Source organism: Toxorhynchites rutilus, chromosome 3, assembly GCF_029784135.1.
Source record: "Toxorhynchites rutilus septentrionalis strain SRP chromosome 3, ASM2978413v1, whole genome shotgun sequence".
In the NCBI taxonomy this organism is placed as follows: domain Eukaryota; kingdom Metazoa; phylum Arthropoda; class Insecta; order Diptera; family Culicidae; genus Toxorhynchites; species Toxorhynchites rutilus.
In genome coordinates this window covers 150150778-150177845 of record NC_073746.1, presented here as the reverse complement: position 1 = coordinate 150177845, position 27068 = coordinate 150150778, and the positions used below count along the sequence as shown (strand labels likewise).

General features: G+C 36.1%; 1 protein-coding gene across 5 annotated transcripts in view; it reads right to left on the bottom strand.

The window, feature by feature from the left end:
• Positions 1–27068, bottom strand: part of LOC129774960 (laminin subunit alpha-1) — a 427736-nt gene that overhangs the window by 381387 nt on the left and 19281 nt on the right. For all 5 annotated transcript variants that reach the window (XM_055779076.1, XM_055779077.1, XM_055779078.1 and 2 more), the window contains one exon: positions 10227–10938. In XM_055779076.1, the coding sequence (XP_055635051.1) occupies positions 10227–10497 (271 nt within the window). In that variant the 5' untranslated portion in view covers positions 10498–10938. The remainder of the gene's footprint in view (positions 1–10226; positions 10939–27068) is intronic.

The following is a 27068-nucleotide window of genomic DNA, read 5'->3' as shown; positions in this document are numbered from 1 at the left end:
TCAGTCATAGAAACATTAGATCAGATCTCAATAAAAAAAAAGATCAAACGACTTCAGAACTTTAGAACTCTTTTTGCCTACATTCGGGCGTTAGCTCACAATGTGAATCGATGCATATTATGAATTATTCTCCAATTGCCTATAATAGGCATTTATCAGCTGTTGTATTGTATATTGTCCAATCAATTCGTGTTCAATTCACGTTTTATCGTGTAGATCCTGCTACTAACAATTTCTGTATTTGAGGGGCTTAGAATGAAACGGGTTTAAGTGACTTGATCGATTTCTCTTCGTCAAAATTTTCTTTGGTTAATAACTCAACTGCAAAAACATTCCAATTTGAGTTTGCTATAGAATCCGATAGATGAGATTCTAACCTACTTTCCACATTGTCAAATACAGCATGGAATGAGTTTGCAGCTAAGTTATGACCAAAAGAGAGAGTCGATGAAGAGAAATCGATGAAATCACTTACACCCCTTTCATTCTAAGACCCTCAATTGTGGTCCAGGATATTATGATATCGACAATGTTGTTTGGTAATGTGAGGAAAGCAATTAAAGAATTCAACCGGCTGCGGCTGCTGATGTAGAGGCTACATATGTCAGATCATGATAGCTTAAGTAGTCGCGCTCATAATATTATGTTTCCCATATATGTCTTACTTAGAAGTAATTATGTTATTATTTTGCATGCTTCACTTCCGTGAACTCACCTGTCTGTTCTCCATTCCCTTCTCTATAAATAAACAGAACTACAAACAATATTCCGGACAACGTCGCAACGTAGGATAAAATGCTATTTTTATCCATACTATCTTTCTGTAGTTATTGATTTATTAGACTTATCTATGTAGATCTAATCAATTTAGACTTTTGTTCAAAAATGCACTGATAAATGATGACTCTTTGTCCTCTTCTACATAATTAAAAAAAAATAGAAGAAAAGGGTGGTGATGGCTATAATGGTATTTTGTACGTTTTTGAGCATCGAAATAAAAAATCAAATAGTGTCAATCAATATAAGAAACTATTTTTCCAGGACCTCCATTTGATGTATCAAGAGAGTAAAAATTACAGATTTCAGAACAATAAAAAAATCAATTCAAATGTAACTACCACTAACAATCACATTCCTACGTCAAGTACCCGTCCGTGCCCCTAGGGATTTACGTTGGCACGCTTTTTCATTAATATTTCAGCTGTGTCGATATGACCAAATTCAGTGGCAAAATGAAGCGGAGTCCGTCCATCACCGTCTATGTTATTGACTATATCGAGTAGTGCGGCCGAATGTTCGACTACTTCCACGTAACCATTTCGAGCCGCCATATAACGGGTGTTAAATAAAAAATGAGAATTTTTTCAATACCTTTCAGTAACTCAAATAAAGAGCGTAAAATTTTCTTTCTCCAAGAAAATTGCTCTTTAGGCTCCCTAGAAACAGTAGGCGTGTTTGGTTGTGCTAGTTTGAATTTAGTCAAAGCAAAGATGGCGTCGAAACAGCACGTACTCCGCGAACGCATTGTACGGTTCTACGAAACGCATTTCCAGCAAGGAAAAAAGTTCACTGTGGCACATTTTAAGGACGAAAATATACCTTTCAGTACGGTATATCGTATCCTGGGTTCCCTGAACGTAGAGCGGAAGGTCGGAAGTGGTCGTCCGGTGACGATAATTACGAAGCAGAGGAAGACATCGTTAAAGAAGCTTTTTGATATGGCTGCTCCCACGTATTGATCCATCGGACCCTCAAGATGGAAAGAATCGTCTGCAGGAAGAAGACGAGGTCGCCGGAGTACACAGAGGAGCAGATTGAGACGGTTAAATCACAGTGTCGGTGGATGACCAAAAAATACCGCGGGACGTCTTTCGTTCTGGACGACGAAATTTTCCGCTGTCCAAAACGCATATTCCAGGAAATGATAATTACTACTCCAGCGACAAGTCATCCACACCGCCTGAAGAGGAATACAAGTTCAAACACAAGTTTGAGAAAAATGTTATGTTGTACATCGCCATTTCCGACCGGGGCATTTCAAAGCCTTGGTTTAAGCCGAGCGGTCTGGCAATCAACCAACAAATCTATCGAGAAGAGTGCCTCGATAAAATTCTGCTACCGTTCCTGAACGAGCATCACGCGGATGGGAAGTACGTCTTCTGGCCGGACAAGGCGTCTTCCCATTACGCCAAGAAGACGCTGGCGTATCTTGAGGAGAAAAAGATACCGTTCGTGCCGAAAGAACGTAACCCAACAAACTTGCCCCAGTGCCGCCCAATAGAGGATTTCTTTGGCTCACTCAGTGCCCTAGTGTATAAAAACAATTGGAGGGCCAAGGACACGAAGCAACTGACTACAAGAATCCGGAATTGTATCCGGAAAATGGACGTAAGTGCCGTACAACGTTCTTGTGAGAGCATCGCGACAAAGTTGCGTCGAACAGCAGACCACGGCCCTTACTCAAACATTCACTGACATTTTTTTGAAGAAAATACATTATGTTATTAATAAAAAATACTGAAATCGATGAAAAAAAATTTTTTTTTTATGTGATTGAAAAAATTCTCATTTTTTATTTAACACCCGTTAGAGCGGAATTAATCACTCTGAAGTAACTACTTTGAAGTCGACTCTATAGTCGATCAGTTGCTTCATCACCACTAATAGAGTGCTCAATTTTGTGTTACCATAAATAGGGTGACCAAAATTGTCAATTAAATAAAAAATATAATATGAGTTTCTTATCTTTATAGATAGAGGAAAATATAATTCAACAATATTGTAGCCTCAATTATTTGAGATACAGTAGAAGTAGAAATAGAAGAAAGTTTTGTTATATAGGGTTGGGGAAAAAGAAATGTCGTATTTCTTATCGAAATTTGACGCTTTATTTAACATACTTAAAATTATCCAATTTAAGTCAAATATGCGCCGTTTTGTTCGCAAACTTGTTGCCATTTAGAAGGCAACCTCATTATACCCCCCCCCCCTTATTTGCAAAAAAAAACTCAGACAGCCAGTTTTCGCAAGCCTCTTTTGAGGCCAACTTAGTATCACCAAGAGCGTTTTGCATGGACCGGAAGAGATGATAATTACTTGGAGCCAGGTCTGGACTATACGGTGGGTGCAATAGGATACCCCATCCGAGCTCCCGTAGCTTCTGGCGAGTTATCAAAGATGTGTGAGGCCGAGCGTTATCCTGGTGGAAAACAACACCATTCCTATTGATCATTTCTGGCCGCTTCTGGTCAATCGCCTGCTCCAAACGGTCAAGCTGCTCACAGTAGAGAACCGAGTTGAGGGTCTGGCCATAGTTAAGCAGCTCAGAGTGGATGATTCCGTTCCAATCCTACCAAACTTATAGCAAAACCTTCCTGGCCGGGCTTGGCGATGGTTTGGGCCGGCTCACCGCGCTTCGACCACGATTTTTTTCGCTTTAGGTTGTCGTACGTGATCCACTTTTCATCACCAGTCACCATCTTCTTCAAAAATGGGTCGAGTTCGTTCCGTTTCAGCAGTGCATCGCATGCGTTGATTCGGTCTAAAAGATTTTTTGCGTCAACTCGTGTGGCACCCATACATCCAGCTTTTTTTTTGGAATCCAATCTTCTGCAAATGGTTCCAAACGGTTTTATGGTCTATATCCAGTTCCAGAACGAAATCGATCAAACCAACGCTGTGCTGTGCGAATCGTTACAGTATCGGGTCCATTAACTACACGAATTCGGTCGCCTTCGTTGCAGTTTTACCTCGCAGGTAGTAAAAACGTAAAATATGGAGGATTTCTTGCTTGGTGGACAATATACGACATTTCTTTTTCCCCAACCCAATATCTCTTGAAATAACAGATATAGCGCTTTTGACGTAGAACTACGTCTTTCATTAAGGGTATCAAATCAGAAAACAGGTCACGTTTTTAAGAAATAAAGTTAACGTTAATAACTATTTTTGCCGCGAACGGATTTTGGCGATTTGCATACTAAACGAATCGGTAATTCCGTAAGATTTGTGCCATACATTATAATCCCCTGGTTAGTAAATGGTTAAAATTCATGAAAACTTTAAGTGTTTCTATTTTCCCATACATTTGTTCTGTCCATTTGAGTACTTTCCCGAACAGAGCTATCAATAACGAGCAACTTATCGACGACCAAAGGAGGGGAAATCGTAGGATTTAAAGTCTCCGTGAACAAAGGAAAAAAAGAAGAATGAAGGGGAATACTTGCCTAGAGTATAAACAGTGGATCTCGCTGAGGCAAACTTTCATTCGGCATCGGACTGTTGAGTAATCAAGTTCACTTTGCTTTCGCTGCGCTTCGATCTAAGATTGGACCCCACCAGTGGTAATCCAACTTGGAAATCGTCGTTTGATTTTTCTGTTCGTTTTTCGCGTTATTCGTATCGTGTGTTCTTCTTTCCGCGTCATAAATTGGACGCTTCGCGTAGTGTGTTATGAGCAAGAAGAAGAGGAAGGCAGGTTCGAGCCCTGCAAAAAACGAACGCATTGCCAGGGGCAATAAAATTTAGAGGTAAGCGTCATCTAATGATGCACGCGATGTTGGTGCAGTGAAAAGCGCTCGCACTGAACCGAGCCTTCGCGAATGTGACACCGCACCGAACAACAGCGAAGTAGGCGATTTCGGCGCGTCGGTCGAAAATGCAAACGCCCAGGCAGCAACCAAAATCAAGCTCCCCCCGCTGGTGGTGAAGACGGTCGCTCTTGACAAACTCATCAGCGAATTCGCATCGATGGGTGTTACAGCAGAGTACAAGCTTTGTGGCATAATTCAGTCTTTTTCCAAGCAGTTAACATTGTTTATTTTCCGTCTTCATAAGGGCTTCGTTGGTGCCTTTGAGAATGCATCAATGCATGAAACTGACGTTATGGCGAAGCAGACGTTAAGGTTGTGCACCAAAAAATTATTTGGGAATACCAAGCATCTTGAATGTCTTACTGGAATGTTATAAGTTAAGGCTGATTTAGACGATGCCAGTCAGCGCTCTAGTTGAAGTATCCAGTGAACAGAGAACAGACAATCTTTTCAAGTTACTTGTACCAGTATCGAACAAGTTATTGGCCTCTAACCTGAACAGAGTGTCTGTTCTCTATTCACTGGATACTTCAACTAGAGCGCTGACTGGCATCGTCCAAATCTAATATTGATCATAATGAACCATTGCTACTGTTTTCGAGGTTGTTATTAACAAAAAGAGTTTATTTCTCTTGTTTAGTCATCAAGAAAGTAAATGTTCTGGAATTTTGTATGTGATTAGGTTTTGCTTGCCAGTAGCAAAACTTCCCCCCCAAAGGTGACAGCTGCGCTTCCCTCGAGCATGAGAAAGTAATGCAACTCTTTTCGAGGCCAGTAATATTCACAGAAGCGTTTCTTTTGAGAATAGCGCAAAATGATGAGAAATGTTTATATTGCTAGTAGTTTCAAGCCACCAATGTATGGCTCTGTATGCATGCTATGGTGAACGCTTGTTTGGCGCTTGGTTTACGCTTAGTTTGTACGAACGATATCTAGAGGTGCGATTCCTTTGAGGCAATACTAAATAACATGTAGCATGATATTTGATACATGCAAGTGTTGTCATTGTTGTTGTTTACATGCGGTGCCAAAGATGTATTGATGTAGTTATGAGATATGGAATAATGGTGCTGGTGCAACATGTATATAATCGACTGTAGCCGAGTCTATGTCAATTTCAAAAAAGGCCACCGGAATAGCCTTCGAGGTAAATTTTCAATGCATTGACATGAAATAAATTGCGACATACGATTGTTTTACGAGGGCAAGAATGAATCATCAATCAATTATCGTCAACTGATTCTACAATGAAAAAAATTATAGCAGGTTGTGTCCAAGACACGACCACTTTGTTGACGTAGAATTACCCTGTTATTTAGTTCAAGTCGCTTGTTAATAACTTCGGATATTGTTTTACACACACACACTTATCTCCGCTTTGCGCTCTTCTCAGCAGAAGCCCTTTCTATTATTATTTCCAGTATCGATTAGCTTAACTGTCATCCTTGGTGGAGATAGTTTTGCTGCTGTCATGCGGAATCAATTCACACACAAAATTTTTGACCAATTAACTTGTTGGTGAGCCGATGATAGCCTAGTTTGATGATTCCCCACACAATTGTGTAGTTCAGAACCTTAATGGAATGGCGTCAGTTTGACTTAATGATTGCAATGCCAGAGACATCAGCGAGTAAGTAATTTGATAACAGCACGATCCGAAACGAAGGCAAAATAAGGAAGAACAAGCGATGTTCATTGCTTCGCGTCTAGCACGATACTGAAAATTCGCCTCAGCGAGATCCAATATTTATGCTCTATGCAAATATTCTCGTTCGTTATGCTTCTTCCTCTTTTCTTTGTTCACGGAGACTTTAAATCATTCCTAGAGACGTCGGTTAATCGTTCGATTAATTCAAATAATCGAATATCTGAAGTTATAACCGATTAATTTTGTATCGAATAATTTGAAATCAAAATATGAATACATCGAATAATTGTCACTGTAATCGCAATTAATGAAAGGAGGAATCTTTCTCAAGGTTAATGCATTTTTAGACTAAGAATTAGGCTATATAATTTTTGTTATCCAACATTTTTTATCAAACCATCTAACATCGACAACCCGATAGACCACGCGACAAGAATGACAACGTGATACGTGATTATTTCAAGAAATAAATACTCGTTCGATTAATCGAATATTGAAAGACAATTATTCGAATGAATCGAATATTGAAAAATGCCCCAAAGATTAATCGATAGTCGAATAAATGAAAAATTTAGACATCACTATTCATTCCCGTTCGTTGATCGCCGATAAGTTGCTCGTTATTGACGGCATGGGTAGGGAAGCTCACAAATGAGCAGAAGAAATGTATGGAAAAATGGAGATGCTTCTAGTTTCCTTCAATTCAAACCGTTTACACAACAGAAGATTGTAATACGAGGGTCACTATTTATATTTCGGGAATTGGCAACACTGATGTCATGTGAGTCCATCTGACGGATCCATCGTAAAGTTTGACATTTTTGACGATATACGTACTCAGAACATTTTGTCATACGGACGCTATTTGTTCATTTTATATTTAGTTGAAAGTTTGGTCTCGGCAAAAAAATTGAACTGAATCGTGAACATTTTCGTGCGATGATTTTTTACGACTTTCGACGTGGATTATCACAACAAGAGTGCGTCAATCAACTTAATTTGACTTTTGGCGATGAAGCTCCATCAAAAACCACTGTGTATCGCTGGTATAGTGAATTCAATCGTGGTCGCAGTTCGCTGTCCGACGAGTTTCGTGAAGGTCGTCCAAAATCGACTGTAGTGCCAGAAAACATCGATGCTGTGCACGAAATAATTAAGCAAGATCGTCATGTAACCTATTGTGAGATTGAGGCATCCCTAAGCATTAGTTCCACCAGCATATATGCGATTTTACATGAACACTTAGTTGTGCGAAAATTATGTTCACGTTGGATCCCACATAATTTGACAATCGCTAAAAAAAAGGCTCGTGTCGATTGGAATAAATGCTTTGAAAATTGGTTTAAGCGCAAAGTGTATCGATCATCGTGGCGAGTATTTTGAAAAACAATAAAAATATATTCGCAGCTTAACTATTTTTTTTGTTCCTATTCCCGAAATATAAATAGTGACCCTCGTATATAGCATAAAAAACAAATCTTGGGGAATTTCCGAATTGTTTAGTATATAAATCGTCTAAATTTGTTCGCGACAAAAATAGTAATTAACGTTAACTTTATTTCATAAAATCGTGACCTGTTTTCTAATTTGGTACCCTTAATGAAAGACGTAGTTCTACGTCAAAAATCATTTCAGAGATTATTCTACTAAGCAGTTGTTTCTAAAATTTCACAGCATTATAGAATAATATCCGAAGGTATAAACAAGCGACTTATATAAAATAACAGCGTAGTTCTACGTCAACAATGCGGTCGTATCTTGGACACAACCTCCTATAATTTTTTTTCTAATTTGCGTTAGGGTCACCATGAGACTGCGAAACTGTTTTTTTTCGCTCTAACTTTCATATTTCAAATGCTACAAAGACTTTCAGAGCTTACTAATATAAACATTTTGCGGTGCATAACTTGTCTACTGAAAGTTATTGATATATCTTCCCAAAAATACGCTCTCTTCATTTGTTTGTCACTCTCTCTGGGGCAAATATAAACAATGTTTAATGGCTGCATTTGAAAAAGCATATTTCACTCTACATAACATGAGATTTTCAAAACCATGTTATTTTTAGTATTAGAGTCAATTAAAATTGAAAGCGCTTCCTATCTATGTTGCATTAGGGTGACCATCAAAAACGGGTTTTTTGCTCTAATTTTTTAATTTCAAATTCTACAGTATAATTGTCTTCGCACAACTTTTAGAGCTTATCAAGACCAACATTTTGCGATGCAGAACTTGTAAATATCTAAACCCTACCAAAAGTTATTTATGGGTTTTCGCTAATTTACTCAAATATAAAAAATAGCATGGTTTTGAAAATCTTACATTATGTAGAATGAAATATGATCTTTTATATGCCGTCAATAAAAAAAATATGTTATGCAACGCAAAATATTAGTCGTAGTTAGCTCTAAAAGTCGTTTGAAGACAGTTTTGAAGTAGAGCAAAAAAAACCTGTTTTTTTTCATGGTCACCCTAACTCAACTTAGAGAAAAAACGCTATACCGGTTATTTTAAGAGATAGAAAAAAAAAATTTGTTCTACAAAATTGCTTGGAATAACTGGGGATACAACATTGTCCAACTATGTTTACCCCTATCTATAAAGGAAAGAAAGTTAGATTTGTTATTTCATCGGAAATTTTAGTCACCCTATTTTTGATAACAAAAAAATAAGTGCTCTATCATATGTAACAACTTTGATGAAGATAGTTTTTGTCTAGAGAATAACTGTCGAGCTCTAAATACAAATTTCCACTTAAATACATCTCCTGTGCACTGTGAGCTCAGAAATAATCTTCTTTAATACAGTAAACATTCACTAACTGGGCGAAAAGGGAAGACCACTTATCGACATTCGCGTTTTAACTGGTCCGGCATGTTAAACGTCAAATAAAATCGAGGGAAACTTCAATGAATTGTTTGATTCGCATTGTTCCTGTAATTGGATAAATTTCGGAGGATTCCAATGGATGTTTCGCATTGAGTGCGATAACAGGTATGACATATGATTTGAGAAAATTATTTTTCTGTAGTTTCATCAATGTTTTTGTCGTGCGAAAATAATGTCTATTCTCATAACATTTTAAATTACATTCGAATGCCCCTCACAGCAAATCTTCCATTTGAATATGGCGTAGATTGTTTACGAAATTCTGCTTTTTCACTGGTCCAAAGACCAGTTAACGTTCGCCCAGTTAAACAGCAGACCAGTTAAACCAGGACCAGTTAGCGAACGATTACTGTAGTTGAATAATGACAATTGGTTTGTTTCTATGAAGGTGAATGAGTAAAAATAGCACCCAAATACATTATATTATCTGATGTTAAACTCACACTCAGTGACCATTCGAGAAACAACTGTTATTAATTGATAAAAAAAAATCACTTAAAATAGTATTTTCACATGGAAGCAGTAGTTAGCTAAATATAAGCACAATCATTTACGTCGCATTTAAAATTAATATCATGAGTGAAAATAGCGTTCCCGTGTGTATTTCATGTATTTCATAGTCAAGCCGTGTTGGAAGTTGGACAAAATGGACAAAATAGACAAGTATCTTTTTCTGTTATATTTCACTTACAAATACTGAAAAATATTCAACCTACATAAAAAGGCAACCCTGGCGAACTTATCAATATTTAATATATTCCTGAACACCCATTTCCCTTGCCATTACTACATTCACCTGCCAGGAGACAATCATTTTCGATCGATTTGTGGCTTCATTAGCACTCGAGTCCATCGCAATAAACACAGTGCCACAAATTCCAGAATCACGACGAATTACGACGGAAAGCACTCCGACACGGCCGACCTTGATCGTTATGCAAATGATCCATAAAAACAACAATATTGAACGCACGATAGCTGGCGCAACTTATCTTCGAAATTAATAACCGAATGAGCCCTTAAAATTTTACGACCGTCATAATTTCACAGCTTCCGAACTCTGAGGCCGGGATAGGAGTATGAAAAACAAAACTCACCATTTTTGGAATGCCGCGCCCGATGTCCAGCTCGGCGAAACTGTCCAATCCGCATTCGACCGTTGCGATGGCGCAGAGGCTGCGCAATCCGTGTTTCATCCGATTCGGTTGGATGATAGTTCTCGCCGTCCTGTTGATAGCCGAATAAATCATCATCCCTTCGCCACTCCTCGATATCCACATCGTCCCGACCTAGCTTTCCACGGGCAGTGGCCGCCAGCAGACAGCACGCGCCCAAGAAGGCCACCAATAGGCCACTAATTGACCACATTTTCCCGGTTGCAAAATCCACTTATCGCGCTTCCTGCTTCGTATTCTCTATTTATATCTCGCTTTTTGCACACCCACTTCGACCATTAAACGATAACTAATCACTCGACTCCCTTCGCTCTTCGCTCTGATAAACTTTTACTACTTTCTACACACGCTTCTAAATGGTATTCTTTTGTTTTCACTTTATCATGATTTATGCAAACGTTGCCTTCTTGTCTGCATATGTGGCTCTTCTCGCATTTGGTGCACTTTGGTTCCGCCTGCGGAATAGGTCTAGGGCTGCCCGCAAATGATCGACGACGATTTCGACTTTTCCGATGGCCAACGGCAGCAGCAGCTACAGTTGATTAGCATATTAAACTCACGACAGTTCCTCATCGTTGCCTTCCAAAGAACGCAGCACTCGAGATTCGTTTTTTTATCCAATAAAATCACCGTTCTGAAAGATGAAAATAGATAAATAAACATCTGCAAAAATATTTATGATGAGACGCAAATAAAACTCAGGCGGATGGATGGTCTGGTGTTGCTGGTAAAATATTTTCAGAGCGCACATTTTTGCATCTAGGGCATCTCCAGTGGAGCGCCTGGCGGTCAGATGCATAGCGCGAATCATTCCTTGATGAAGGCAAAACAAGTGGTAAACCTCGTAATTAACATAAAGAGTGGTATATTTTACAGGTCTTCACGTTTGGTGTCCGATTAGAGATTGACAATCTTAAAGTCGCAATGAACAGTTTTCCGTTGTCCGAATCCAAATGAATCAACTATTAATTCTGCTGTAATTTGCCAGTCAATTCACAATCACTAATCGGTATTTCCTCAAACGATTAAATGATTATTCTCGATAACAAAGTCTTTATTGTTAAGACACGATGCAATTAATATGTATAGTATCGACAAGTATAAACTCGATTTGGATTCAACATTCGTCTGGGGAGAGCGAGGCGCGGAATTTCAATTTAATAATTTAATATACAACCTCTCCCTAAGCGCCACCGAGAGTTTACAAAGGAAATTTTAAAATCGTGGGCGAAATACACGTGAGTAGGCTTATAAAAAGTAAAGTAGGTGACATTGAAAGTTATTCCTGTTGCAAATTCAGATCGTTTATTCTGCTTAAGATTTAGGTTGAAACAACAAAGACCTGGCAAGGTAATTTCAAGACCAGGAAAATCTTGGACTTCATCTCAAAACATTTAACGAGAATGGTAAAATGGTAAATCAGTCTAAAAGGATTTTCATATTGCTATGTATATATCAACGAAGGATTCATATCAGAATTCATGAGATCATGCATAACGATCTGTTGTCGATCTGTACACTGTACACAGATTTTTACACGCGGAAACAGGTAAATCCGCGTAAAAAAATTAAAAACCAAAAATTTAAAAAAGGCGTTAATTCGATAATTCGCGCGGTGCTTCCACCGAACAAAACTGCACTGTGTTGTTAACAACAGTTGCAATTCATGCGGATGTAAGCATCACACAAATGATGTATTAAAGAAAATACAACTACGCAGTGCATTCATTGCGGCGAAGATCATTCGTCAACCGGTCACGAATGTCCTAAGTGCCCGGAATTTATTCTGAAGTGTAGGTACGGAACGTCAGCTAATAACACACCCAATACAAGAATTTCTCAGATCCAACGAACGCATGTACCACAACAAACACGAAGATATATTCCAGTGTTAGCGCCTCTTTCGTCTCCTAGTTCATAAAATAACATAAAATCAACAACAATGTGTGCGTGTGATGCAAAAACACAGAAGCATTCTATACCAGACGGCAAGAAAATTGACATGGTGCTTCGATCGAACCGCTGTTTGCGATACATTCCATCCATTAATTGTATCGATAAAAATCTCTGTGTTTGTGATATCAGAATTAGATAAAATGTTCACTAGCTGGATTAAAACTGTAATTTGAAATGGCAAATTGCTTATTTATACCCACAAGTAACGACGGCGGAGCCGATGCATTATACCATGTTTAGATGTTTTCAGTTACTGCTGATTCTACTGAATCGGTAAAAACGATCACGAATCGATTCAGAAAAAAGCCATCCGAGATACTTCAAATTTTTTGTTTTTTCACACGGACGAGTAGCTTCAGCCAAATTTGGTTCCGTTTGCTTGATTGGTTTTTGAATTATGCAGAAATGTATGCTTCATTCGTATGGTAGTACTTAGAGAAGCGGGTGGAAGGCCTAACCGCCATAGAAACATCTCCATATGCTTAATTTGGCTCCATTTGCTTGATTAGTTTTCGAGTTATGCAGAAATTTGTTTTTCATTTGTATGGCAGCTCCCCCTTAGAGAGGGGGTGGAGTGCCTAACCACCTTAAAAACATTCATTGCACCCTAAAACCTTCACATGCTAAATATGGTTTCATTTACTTGATTAATTCTCGAGTAATGCAAAAATTTGTGTTTCATTTGTATGGCAGTCCCCCCTTAGAGAGGAGGGGGAGGGGTTTCGAACTATCATAAGAACCTTCCCCGAACCCAAAAACCCCTACATACCAATTTTCATGTCCTAACCTAACTGTTGTCCAAAAACTCTTGAAATAAAAGCAAATAAAATTCAGTTTGCTGACCAAATTGTAACTATATACCGTTCTGAATCATATTTCGGACAACATCATATTTCGGACACTAATATCTTGAAATGCTTAATGCACTGATGATAGAACTGTAAAATTAATATCACAATTGCTTCTTTAGAGTAATCCCTTGGTTTCACTATCACTTCATTTGAGAATTACATTTGAATTATTACATAGTAGGGAGAAATCGATCCAAAATCCAAAATCCACGCATTATCGTTTGTGTTTGACGTTTGCTTATCGTGAGCACGTAGAATTTCCCGTTCATAAATTTTTAAATTTCTCCCGTGTTTCATCAGTTTTCATCATCGTTAACAGTTTACTGTGATTGCTTGGTAAGTGTTTTGCAGTTGATTATAAAATATAAACAAGTGTAATGTAATTTTCGTCCATAAAATTACAAAATAAAGTGTCCGAAATTTGATTTAGTGTCCGAAGTTTGATTTTTATTCGCTCCATTTGAAAAGCATTTTATTCGATTATTTTTTTATGTTTTCAATCGAATAGGTACCAAAGTAGAAAGCTTGAATGCATATTGAACTAATTTATTGGAAATATCAACATGTATTAGTGCATAAAGTTTAGATCTGTTTTTTTTGCATCATATGCCTTAAGCGTCCGAAATATGATTCAGAACGGTATATTACCTTCGAAACGTAGTACAATAATTTGTCGAGTTTTGTTTGTAGTTGAACAATAACCTATTTTAATACAAAATGACAAATGCGTACTTTTGCCCTATAGTGGGGGCAAAGCTGCGCACCGTACGGGGCAAAAGTGCGCACTTATTGAATTGTACTTCTGATGTAACTTGGCACCATCCAGTGGGGAGGACGGGGGTGTTGTATGATGTTTTATGGGTGAAGATGGGTGGGTGTAATGGTCGAATATATCACGTGGAAATTTTTGGGAGGATGGACACTGACAATATAAGATACCTGAAAATGTCCAACATTTGAAACAGAATTATTTTTATTGTCAAACTAGCTGACTCGGCGAACTTCGTCCCACCCACGATTAATATATTGATATAAACCATTACGAACACTCAAGTTCCCACAGAAATTATTTTTATGTACGTAATCTATACTCGCGGTATATAATTTCTTTTTTGGCATATAAACCTCATGTAGACTAAGACGCATCAATCCTGATACTGACTGTTTAAATCCGTTGCTCCGTTCTTGAGTTAAATCGTGAGGAACAGACACCAAATCATTTTTATTTTTAAAGATCAAGTTTGTAAATACATAGCTTCACTTGATTTATTTGAAACTCATTGTTGAAAAAAACAACATTTATTTGAAGTTCATTGTGAAAACATTAACATAAACGAAACTTAACCGTTATTGAATTGAATGCATGGTGAAAATAAAAACAATTTTCATTTGAAATTCATTTTGAATTATTTTGGAGCAATTGTTTATTTTTATTCCTTATCATGGATGTCGGTTTTGAGGATTCCGACGCTTTGCATTGGAGCGCGGTTGCTTCGTTGCGCTGTTCTGGGGTTCGAAGAAACAGATCATGGTTCCTCATGAAGCTAAAAGCCCAATCCTTTCCTGCCAGTTTTGCAACTTGGTTGAATTCGTGCTGGAGACTGCTCACTCGTAAATACACCCTGAAAATGAGTCCCAGAGAGTCTATTTTTGACAAAAAACAAATTTTCGAGATGACAGTAGATCTCAACGTTTCATGTAATTTGTAGACATTTGACATCAGAATTTTTTTTCTTGAAAACCCCGATTTAATAAATTAGATGTACCGGTAAGTTTCTTAGGTTTTACAACAGATGGCGTAACTTGATTATTATTCCAGTGAATCAAATTTCCAGACATTCGTTTGAAAGCTACTGTCATTGCGCGTCCTTTTCAGCATATGTCAAAAAGTTCAACTGGTCCGAACCGTCCTAGGTGCTCGCTGGCACATCCCAGCAGAAGTAGAAATGTCAATAAACGAAGATTCAAATCATAAATCACTTACTGGTATGAGCCTCTTCCTCAGAACTGATTCAGAAATACCGGGGTCTACCGCAATCCGACGCTTCGAGACTCTCTCCCGAAGCATCTGTCGGTCCGACAGCATTTCTGGAGTGCATTTCTTCAAATCAGTTTTCTTCTTGTGGATCCCGTTAAAAATTTGGTTGAAAACATTTTATAATTTTTTTGAGAGCAAAATGATGGTTTGAACTTTCGCCCCACAAGCAATTTTTGAACTAATCGAAACTGTGTAGTTTCGAACTTTCCAATTATTTTAGAACTATTTACATTCCCAAAATTAAAAAATAGATCAAAACATCGCAAAACTCTTTTTACCTCATAACTTTTTGCCACTTTCATGAAATGTATCATGTTTATATATGTGAGCTGCAGGTGTAATAATGTATCAAACGAATGAACTGTTGTTGAATTTTTATGCTCGTTTGCTACAAAAAGATTTTCGTGAAAGTTGGTAGTTTTGTTCTTTATCGCAAAACATTTGACCCGTATTTATTTTATTTTTCCATTAAGGTGGCCATTTCCATTTTAGGGTTGTCCGAAAAATCAACTTTTTCCTCTTTTTTCCAAAAAAGACTTTTTTCAAAAATTCATAACCTTTGAACAACTAGACCGATTCAGATGATCGACAAATCAAATTAAAGCCAATAACCTGGCCATACCTCCATACCATACCTCCAGAAAATTCGAATTCTGCTCTCGTTATTATTGATTGTATTCGTTTTTTTATTATTTTCATAGTCTCGGGACCAAAGACGCTATATTTTCCTATATTTTTTTTTTACATAACATATGTCGAAACCTGAGAGGCGTTTTTTTCGTTTTTGAGTTATGATTCTTCAAAGCTGACCGATGGTTCGAAAAATCATTCTTTTCCTCTTTTTTCAACACAAGAATTCATAACTTTCGATCTCCTGGACCGATTCAGATGATCGAAAATGAAAGCCAATTAGTTTTTTTTTTAAATATTAGACTTGCGAAAAAAAAATGGATTTTGATTTCGTAAATATTTATTGCATTTGTTTTTTATAGTTTACATGGTTTCGGGACCAAGGATGCTATGTTTTTTTATATTTTTTCTCTTGAAAGCTGAGATTTTTTTACATAACAATAATCAAAAAATCAGAGATGTGTCAGTTTTCGTTTTTAAGTTATGATTTTTCAAAATTAACATGTCTTCAGTCTTCGTTCAATATTTCTATGCAACTAGACTGTATGTATGCGACTAGAATTCAATTAATTGACCAATTTGTCATTTTAAAAAAAAAGACTAGATAATTGGCTTTAATTTGATATATCGATCATCTGAGTCGGTTCAGTAGTTCAAAAGTAATACATTTTTGAACAAAGAACATTTTTGGAAAAAAGTGATGAATGATTTTGTGTACCATCGGTTAACTTTGAAAAACCATAACTCAAAAACCAAGAAAACGTCTCTCTGGTTTCGACATATGTTATGTGAAAAATCCTCAGCTTTCCAGAAAAAATAGAAAAAAAATATAGCGCCCTTGGTCCCGAGACTATGAACACAAGAAAAAACGAATACAATCAATAAAAACGAGAACAGAATTCGAATTTTCTGGAGTTGCAGCATTCAAAAAAGACCAGGTGATTGGCTTTAATTTGATATGTCGCTCATTTTTGAAAAAAAAAGGAAAAACTTCCTTTTTCGGACAACCCTAAAATGAAAATGGTCACCCTACTGAAAAAATAAAAAAAAAATACGGGTCAAATGTTTAGTGATAAAGAACAAACCACATTTCACGAAAATCTGGGTACCACTATATCGGTTTGGCATGGAATGGCTGTATATTAGATTGCCAATGAAAATGGTCATCTCGAATTTTCAAAGCGAACTTGATTAAAAATGTTCATTCCCACGAAAAACTACCCTATGCAAAATATCAGCTCAATCGGACTTCGTTTACTAATGTCGCAAAGCGGTCAAAGTTTGAATTTTTGGAAAACCGAAAAATCACCCAAGGGGGGAGTAAAGGAAATCGGGGTTTGCAAAAAAAAAAAGTTTGATGCTAAATGTCTTCAAATTGCATGAAACGTCGAGATCCAATGTCATCTCGAAAAAAAAATTTGTCAAAAATCGACACTCTGGGACTTATTCTTTTCGGAATACGAGACGAAACGTATGGTTTTAAGTGCCAATAAAAATAATTATATCGATTTTTCATTCGGAACTTGCTGCGAAATGTTGATTTGCACGATAAAATACCCTCTGCAAAATACTGGCTCATACGGACTTCATTTACTATTGTCGCAGATCTCAAAATTTTAGTTTTCTGAAAATTGATAAATCACCCTAGGGGGGAGTGAATGGGTTTTTAAAAAAAAAGTTTTTTGATGCCAAATGTCTTAGAATTGCATGAAACGTCAAGATTTACGAGATTTACTACATCCATTGACACTCTACTGTATATAGATAAAACCATTCAATTGAAGAAGACTTGAAGATACTTCACTTGTATTGTTCCTATTCAAAATAACAACTGCTGCAGGCACTTCGATGCCTCTAAGAGAAACGTTGCAACTGAAGTCTCGTAAATTCGCAATTGTAATATTAATATTTCAGTTAGGTACTCGGTTTTTATTTGTTCTATTGAACTTAGAAATCATGTTGTCTATGACACATGAATAATATTATCCATACCTTCTTGATTATACGTATCTTGATGGGTCATTAGTTAACTTTATGTTATTATAAACATGATTATGAACAAAAAAAACTTACTTCTGTCGCACTGCATAGATATGATTAATTATCATTTTTGAATCCTAATAATCATTTTCTTCACCAATCAGCTTCGAAGTATCTGCTGCCCTGAGCGGATAGGCACTATCGAGCTGTGGCTCACAACTGCAATCAGCGCGTCCAGCCCGATTATCAATTCCATTTCTCATACACTCATTTGAATACGCAGCCAATCGAAATTAGTGGATTGACAGCGATAGCGCTCCGGAACGCGGGGAACGGAACCCTTTTCCGAAAACCAGTTTCCCCCATCAGACGGGTGCTTATTCCTTCGATTTATTCCTCATTTTAAGGTAAATTTGATCGTAAAATACACCGTGACGCCTCTCGTCGGGACCTTTCCGATAGATTTTAAAAGCAAAACAAGGTGAGTGACAAGAAGGTTCTGGACGAAGGAATGGCGAAGGGAGTGGGAGCATGAAATCGATGACCGGTTAGTGAACAGTCACGCTCATCAATGCTGTCTGGCGTGGCGCGTGGCGATTTGGGTCATCGATGCTATCGCATGGATTTCGCTAATCTGTCGCAGGCCGCGGGCTGGCAAATCTACGTCGAAGAGCTTAGCCCATCACCGTCTTTGTTTCACGGTGGAACGTTAAATAGGGGGATTATGCAAATTTGCCGTTATTCGGGTGTGAAAACGCTTGTTTTATATACGAAGCGAGTTTCGCTCTTCGGTCTCGGGAATATCGGTTTCGTTGGTAAACTATCCGAAGAATTTGGAGGATATGGGACGGGGGATCATCACTTCATGATTCAGTTGAATTAACTCTCGACAGCAATTTATTCTTCAAATTATTGTCCAGTGATGAGAGGGGCTTTATTCTCTCTTGACTCGGCGGTTTATTGCGTCAATGCTAATAATAACTTATGAAAGCTGTGGACCCGACCCATTGGATTACTTGTGTGAAGTTAGCGGCCAAAATCCAGCGGCTAAAATCGCATACAAGTCATATGTTGGATGCAACATGCGATAATTTTGTTTTTCGTTATTAATTATTTCAATAATTATAAATTGAACATTCATCGAATAAATAACGTTAGATATATACTCATTCGAAAGAGAAATATGTTATCTATCTTCTAGCGTGATTTAACCCATCATCAAAGTATCAGAAGGAAGTTATACATCAAAACGTGCACATGAGTCAATAATTTGAGGAGTACCAATTTCGGAAAATCAAAAAAAGTTGTTCGAAACACCCAAAAACACATTCTTGAAACAATGTTCATTCGATAGAGAAATATTTTATCTATCTTCCGGCCCCTACTTTCATTGATCGGAAAAGGGTCTAAGGAAAGTTATAGGCCAAGTTGTATGGGGGAAATTAATTAATTCAAACAACATTGAAAAAAGTTATTAGAAAGCACCCAATACACATTTTCGAGATAATATTCATTCGATAGAGAACATTTTTATCTATCTTTAGCCACATTTTCATTGATCGGAAAAGGGTTCGAGAAAAGTTATAGACCAAAACGTGTACAAGTCATATGGGAGAAAAAATAATTTGAGAAAATGCGTACAAGTTGTATGGGCGAAGGGAATTATTTTAAAGAAAATGTAAAAAAGTTATTTGAAGGCTCAATCACACATGTTTGAGATAGTACTCATTCGATAGAAAATATTTTTATCTATCTTCAACCATATTTTCATTGATCGGAAAAGGGTCTGAGAAATGTTATATGCCAAAATGTGTACAAGTTGTATGGGGAAAATAATTAATTTAAAGAACATTGAAAAAAAGTTATTAGAAAGGATCCAATACACATGTTTGAGATAGTACTCATTCGATAGAGAACATTTTTATCAATCTTTAGCCACATTTTCATTGATCGGAAAAGGGTTCGAGAAAAGTTATAGGCCAAAACGTGTACAAGTCATATGGGAGAAAAAATAATTTGAGAAAATGCGTACAAGTTGTATGGGTGAAGGGAATTATTTTGAAGAAAATGTAAAAAAGTTATTTGAAGGCCCAATTACACATTTTTGAGATAGTACTCATTCGATAGAGAATATTTTTATATATCTCCAACCATATTTTCATTGATCAGAAAAGGGTCTGAGAAATGTTATATGCCAAAATGTGTACAAGTTGTATGGGGGAAATTAATTAATTTAAAGAACATTGAAAAAAAGTTATTAGAAAGGATCCAATACACATGTTTGAGATAATACTCATTCGATAGAGAACATTTTTATCAATCTTTAGCCACATTTTCATTGATCGGAAAAGGGTTCGAGAAAAGTTATAGACCAAAACGTGTACAAGTCATATGGGAGAAAAAATAATTTGAGAAAATGCGTACAAGTTGTATGGGCGAAGGGAATTATTTTAAAGAAAATGTAAAAAAGTTATTTGAAGGCTCAATTACACATGTTTGAGATAGTACTCATTCGATAGAAAATATTTTTATCTATCTTCAACCATATTTTCATTGATCGGAAAAGGGTCTGAGAAATGTTATATGTCAAAATGTGTACAAGTTGTATGGGGAAAATAATTAATTTAAAGAACATTGAAAAAAAGTTATTAGAAAGGATCCAATACACATGTTTGAGATACTACTCATTCGATAGAGAACATTTTTATCAATCTTTAGCCACATTTTCATTGATCGGAAAAGGGTTCGAGAATAGTTGTAGGCCAAAACGTGTACAAGTCATATGGGAGAAAAAATAATTTGAGAAAATGCGTACAAGTTGTATGGGTGAAGGGAATTATTTTAAAGAAAATGTAAAAAAGTTATTTGAAGGCCCAATTACACATTTTTGAGATAGTACTCATTCGATAGAGAATATTTTTATCTATCTTCAACCATATTTTCATTGATCGGAAAAGGGTCTGAGAAATGCTATTGTTTTGCGAAAAAGAACAAAACTACCACTTTTCACTAAAATCTAAGACCCACTTTTCAGTTTGGCATGGAATGGCTCTATAAATAAGTATAAACTGTATTCTTTTTACGCGATTTTTTTCCGTGATTTTATCTACGCGATTCTCTCGAAATTTGCGATTTTCTTGAAAATACGTGATCTGACGAGCGCGCGCCGGTGAAGGGGAATTCTGTTATTATGCCTTTTTTTTTGCGCACACGCATCAGTCGCGTAAATAAAATCAGTGTAATAAAATTTTACAGATTTGAATTTTACAGAACATATCATAAACACAGACACATAAAAATCATGAACGTATATTTTTTTTTTCGCTTAGAGTAGATATAATATTTAATAGTGCACCAAGTTTCCTACAAAGAATCTCAATGTTTTTTAAAATAACATAATAATGCAATTTGTTTGGATATGTGTGTGTTTTCATTTTGGATTTGGAATTTTGAGTGAACGAAGAATATCAATTAATTATTTTCATTCAAGATTGAAAAAAACATTATAACCGATTTCAAGGAAGCTAAGCCGAGAGAGGGAGACTTACTTCACTACACATTAAAGCGACACGCTCACTAATTAAAGGGTGTGTCACATCAAATTGCATCACGGAAAAAACGCTGTAGAAATTTAATTTTTAGGAATTATATCTTCAGCTTTCGCTTATAATCAGATAAGAGTGTATAGATCACGTTGGCCATGCTTCACTGTCAATTTTTCGTAAATTTGGAAAAATGTCGTCGAACGAAAAAGAGCGTCGTGATTTAATCCAGCGCACTCATTTCGAGAATCCGGAGTTGTCACATCGGGACATCGGTAAGATGCTGGGAATCGTCCAATCCACGGTCAGCAGAGTACTAAAACGATACTTCGAGAACCTAACCATCGACCGGAAGGTGAAGAACGGCAAAAATGGATGCTCCGTCAGTGAAGAAGATCACAAGCGCGTAGTTAAGCAGTTTAGACGTGATCCGAGAAGTTCGGTCCGGGATGTCGCCAATAAGCTGAATTTGTCTAGTTCATTCGTCCAGCGGACCAAGCAGCGGGAGGGCCTGCGTACATTTAAGGTTCAGAAGGCTCCTAACCGCGACGAAAGGCAAAATATGGTGGGGAAGACGCGAGCCCGGAAGCTGTACACCGAAATGCTGACGAAGCCGCATTGCCTAGAAATGAATTCCCCAACGCGCCGGAGCTTCGCCCAATAGAGAAATATTGGGGGATTATGAAGCAGGCCCTCCGGAAGAACCCAAAAGTTGTCAAATCGGAGGCGGACTTCAAGAGAAAATGGATTTCTGTTCAAAAAAAACTACAACCTGACGTTGTACAGAACCTTATGGACGGGGTAGAGAGGAAGGTGCGAGCATACGGGCTTGGGCTCGAAGTATGAATAAAAAGAAAATGCCAAAAGTTGTTTAATAGTTTTTATTTTATTGTCTAAAATTTTCAAAAGGATCGGTCTACTGGGAGAATTTCTACAGCGTTTTTTCCGTGATGCAATTTGATGTAACACAGAAGGTCTAAATAACCATATTGCAACATTTTTAGATACGATGTTCTATGGAAGATCTCCAAACGGAGACAGCCTGACAAAAAATCTAAATGGATAATACAGAAATATTTTGCTACGAATCTTTTAAGAGTAACAGCTCATTGCCGTCTTCAACACCTGTTAAACGGAAAGAGAAACAATCATACGTAACATGCGAAGCTCACGACACGTTTTGGGACTGTTTCAACGAAGTGGCAAAGGAAAACAATAGTTAACTAGTTCATCTTTAAGCCCTTTGCAGTAATATTTACTACTGTTGAAAAATTATTATTCTTTCATTATAATATACAACTAGTTTATTGTTGAGTACTGATAATAAATTAAGGATTCTAGGATTCTAGGATTAAGGATCTAGGATTCTAGGACTCGAGTTTCTGAACAAAGAAAACAAAGAATATTTTCACCATCAATTATTTCATTAATTCTTTATTTATCTTCTGACAATACAACGAGAACTAAACGGGAAATTCGAAATTAAAGTAGTTACAAGCTGGTGTTGTGAGGGGGTTTAAAAATAAGTTATGCCATGGCGAACGCGATTTCAGTCTTTCTGCTTATCTTAAACATAAAAATCGAAATAATTATGAATCAGTACAGATACCGCTATCGTATGAACCTCGGACAAATAAAAAAAATCAGTTTTGACCAAATGGTGGCCATTTGATAAAATAATTTGCATTTTTGAACGTTTTTACGACAATTTTTTTTCGAAAATAATAAAATTAAAAAAAAATTTTTTCTTTGGTTTATGCGATAGAGGGATGTATAAATAATTATTTACATCACACATTCACATTCATTTGCAATTGATCGATTCTGTAGAACTTGAGATATCGTGTACGTCTGTTTAAAAAAATAAAACGTGCTTCAAGTTTGGAGTCAAGGCCCTACTAGATTATATACCTCATCAATAAAATGGCTATCACTCGATAAATAACGGGATTTGCAAAAAAACTAGCTAAACTTCAAAAATAAAAGATATTTTTTATATTTTTCAAATTTCTAGACTAGAATACTCTCTTGATACTGTAACTCTTTTATTTCATTCATTTTAATAATATTTCTGACATGACAGTAATGAATGATGTTTAGTTGTTGTGTTATGATTTATTTCGTTTTAATGGAAGGTTTTTTTTCCAATACTCATTATGCAACCGGATAGTATATATAATTGGGTTATAATTGAGTTACGGAATATACGTTCCATCTAAAATAATAATAATATAATAATCTCTAATTTTAAGTGTGAAATTTACCTTCTTGTTTCAACATCATAAAAAAGTTAGCTTTCAGAGAAGCTACAATAGTTCCTGCAAATATTCAATAATGAGTGTTGACAGGTTGGTAAATTAAAACAATACTTTTATTTATTTACTTTTCTCCATTTTGAACTTCCTTGATTCCAAAGCATTAAATTCTTTTATGAAGTATTGTTGAATTTCCTCCTCCCTCACGGACTTGGAACCGTCAGCGTATAATTTTTATTAAAAGGCTGGCGGAGTTGAATCCAACTGATGCTTATAAAAAAGTTATATAAAAATTGTTGAGTCCCACTTCTTGTATGGTAGAAAAAAATATTTCATTTGAATATAAAATTGTTGGTCATTTTTATTTACTTCTTGAAATCGTACTTGATTCCAACACACATTACGCAAGAAGAATGTGTGGAATTTTTAAGTAATATTTTATCCCTGATGCAATTCACATGCCACACCCTGTTGCATTTATTACACTTTGCCAAATTCACTGTTCCGAAAACGATGTGTCATTCTCGGTTACTCCGCAGCCCGGACACATCTTTTCAACATTATTGGAATTTAAAATAATGTTTTTCTAAATTCTCATCCGCTCATATTTTGGATCGAATGAAGTACTTAAAAGATTTTGATTGGTGAGATACATCTCAATATTATAAAGAACATGAACTCCACAGTTTACTCCATCTGGTTGAAAATTGCATTTCATATCAATGGGAGTGAATTTATTTAAAATATTTAAAAAATTTGAAGTTTCACGATTCCTGGTGTATTTGTTTAGATTAGTTTTGATAATGTTGAACATTTGATCCGACCTATACACATGTTTAGAATCTATGAAGATAAATGTTTTTTTCCTTTAAATTGATAAGGGCTAAAGTGAAATGAGCCTTGAATAACATAGGTAAAACTGACATTTCAGCATTATTTATATTCAAACAAATATTCTCTAGAATATTAAGATCGACTGGAGAAAGCCCAAATAACATTGGAGTTTGGTCGCAGAATATTCTATGTGCATTACGAGCAATGGAACATATTATGTTCTCTATGTAAAACATCTACAAGAAAATTCGTTAAATAACTGTTCCATCCACATTCGAAAAGTGTCTTGAGATCACCCTATTGTAAGGTAGATTCTCTGTAGATTAATTTTATGCCATCACATTTTTCGGTTCTTGGAGCAGTATAATAATCTACAATTCTTCGGAGACAGATTCATCTATTCTACAATAAGACGAATCTTGCTAACAGAATTCAAATTTAATTCATTATTTAATTGTCAGGCTTCACAGCTTGGACGCCTTCTTCAACAAGGTTTTGCTTTCCGTTATCAATTTTATATTTTCCCCACCATTTAGAAATACATTCCAATGAATCTAATTTTTTATCACAAAACGGAAGCTTTCTTCTACTCTTGCCTTTCTTTAATTTTTCTTTTTCTCTGTACAATTCTGAAATACGCATTTTACTAAGAGGGGTTTGCTTCATCAGGCTGGAGTAACGAATGATTCAGAATTTGACAGTTTTCGTTTTCGGGAAGTTTTATTCAAGAAAGGTGTTGCATCAGGTCGTTCAAAATTCTTCATTTTTGTATTTCGCGTATTTGGTACTCGCAATTTGAATCTCTTGACGATCGTATTTACATTATTTTCATGAATATGTAAAATATAATCATCGATTCTCACCCGATCTTGATTGCCAATAAAGGTGCAATTTTTAATATCACATTTTATGTCCTTGTGATATTCTTGAATAGTCCCATTATTTGATCGATTGAATCTTTGCTTCAATTCAACGATCTGCGTTTCTGGATAATAAAGGGGTCCAGAAAGGTAAATATGTAATATATTTTTTCAAAAATGTGTTGATAAATGTATAAATTGAGTTTGTTTCTGATGCTGCTATCCCAAAATCACCCACTTCTTCATTCACCACAGATTTGAAATCAATCAATCCTCGTTGATAAAAAGGACTTGACTGATAAATTGTCTTGAAATCATCACAATTTTCTGTATCAAAAACGTTACTTACAGTGCAAGATTCTGTATCACTAGGTATTGATACATCTTCTTTTAATAAATTTAAATATTTTGACAAACATCCATATGAATCTAATTTGGTATTTGTCTTTTTAGTCAATAAATATGTGAAAAATAATTTTAAAATATCGTAAATCGTGGCTGCGTATCTTATATTGAACAAAGACGCAAACACAATTTTACAAAAAATTGTTATTCGGATGATATTTTTCAGGTATGAATTTGTCTACATCCCTATAAAACATTTTCGTCAAATGAGAGCTACACAACTTGATAACAACAAAATATAATTTTTGATTCAAGTTTTTGTCTAGAACCCACGCTTCACAAGCTTTGAGATACTGCATTATGGACATTCCATTAAAAGATGTCATAAGAGCATTTATCTCAGCTAGTGAAAAATCTGTTGTGACAGTTCGAAAAATAGAAGGGAGACTTTTTTTCGTGTTATTGACTATAAATTGTTTTATGAAACCCAAATTAGTCTCAATATTCCAGGTGTAGTGATTTTCAGTAAAAAAATTGGCGATAGGAAATGGTTTTAATTTATCACGAGGACAAATTTGAACACGTGCGATTAAACTATACAGAAGCATACTCTTACCGGATATAGAATACCACTGAATACCAGTGGAAGTCAATGAAAGTCAATTAGACCAGATTCTACTGAAATGTTATTGAAAATATCAAGCTGTGCTTTCGTCATAAGAAGAATATTAATAGGTTTGTATTGCAAAAACATAATTGAAGTCTCAGGCTTGCTCAACAACTCTACAAGAGCAGAGAAGACATTCTTATCTTCTCGGAGCTTATATCTTGCCTCAGAAGCCATCTTTCTGGCTGTATCATCCTCGAAGATTTCTATCCAAATCGAACAAAGTTTGATTATCATGAAGAGTGTCAATTTGGTTTGAAATGAAATCACGAGTGGTAGTTTTCAAAATTTCTTGTTGTAATTTAATTCTATGTTTTCCCCGAATTTGTGGAGCCAATGGAGTTGGATGATGAATATCATCCATGTCATGCAGAATTTTGAAAGTTATGGCATCATTTTTCAATGGATCAAATGTAGTGATGAACATAAAACGTTTACATGGAAGAAACATGCAACGTGCAAAAACTTTAATCGTTCGTTTGGTTTTTTTTCAATGGAACGTAATCTTTTACACCTTTGAAATAAACATGACATGTATCATTAGGATGTCGGATTAAATCATGGAATGTTGTATATGATTCTTGCTCTTGAAAAGTGTCGAATTTAATTCGCTCTTTATATCCAGTCTTGAACCTAATTAATTTGTTTTCCCCATCCAACAAACATTGGAGTTGCTCTCGTTTCCAAACGAGAGCTTTTCCCGAATCCCAGAAATCTTTCATTTTAAATTCGTTAAATCTAGTGTCCCTTTGCGGTAAATTAGTAGAGTTCATATCGTCTACCTTACCAATAGTTGTTTGTACAAT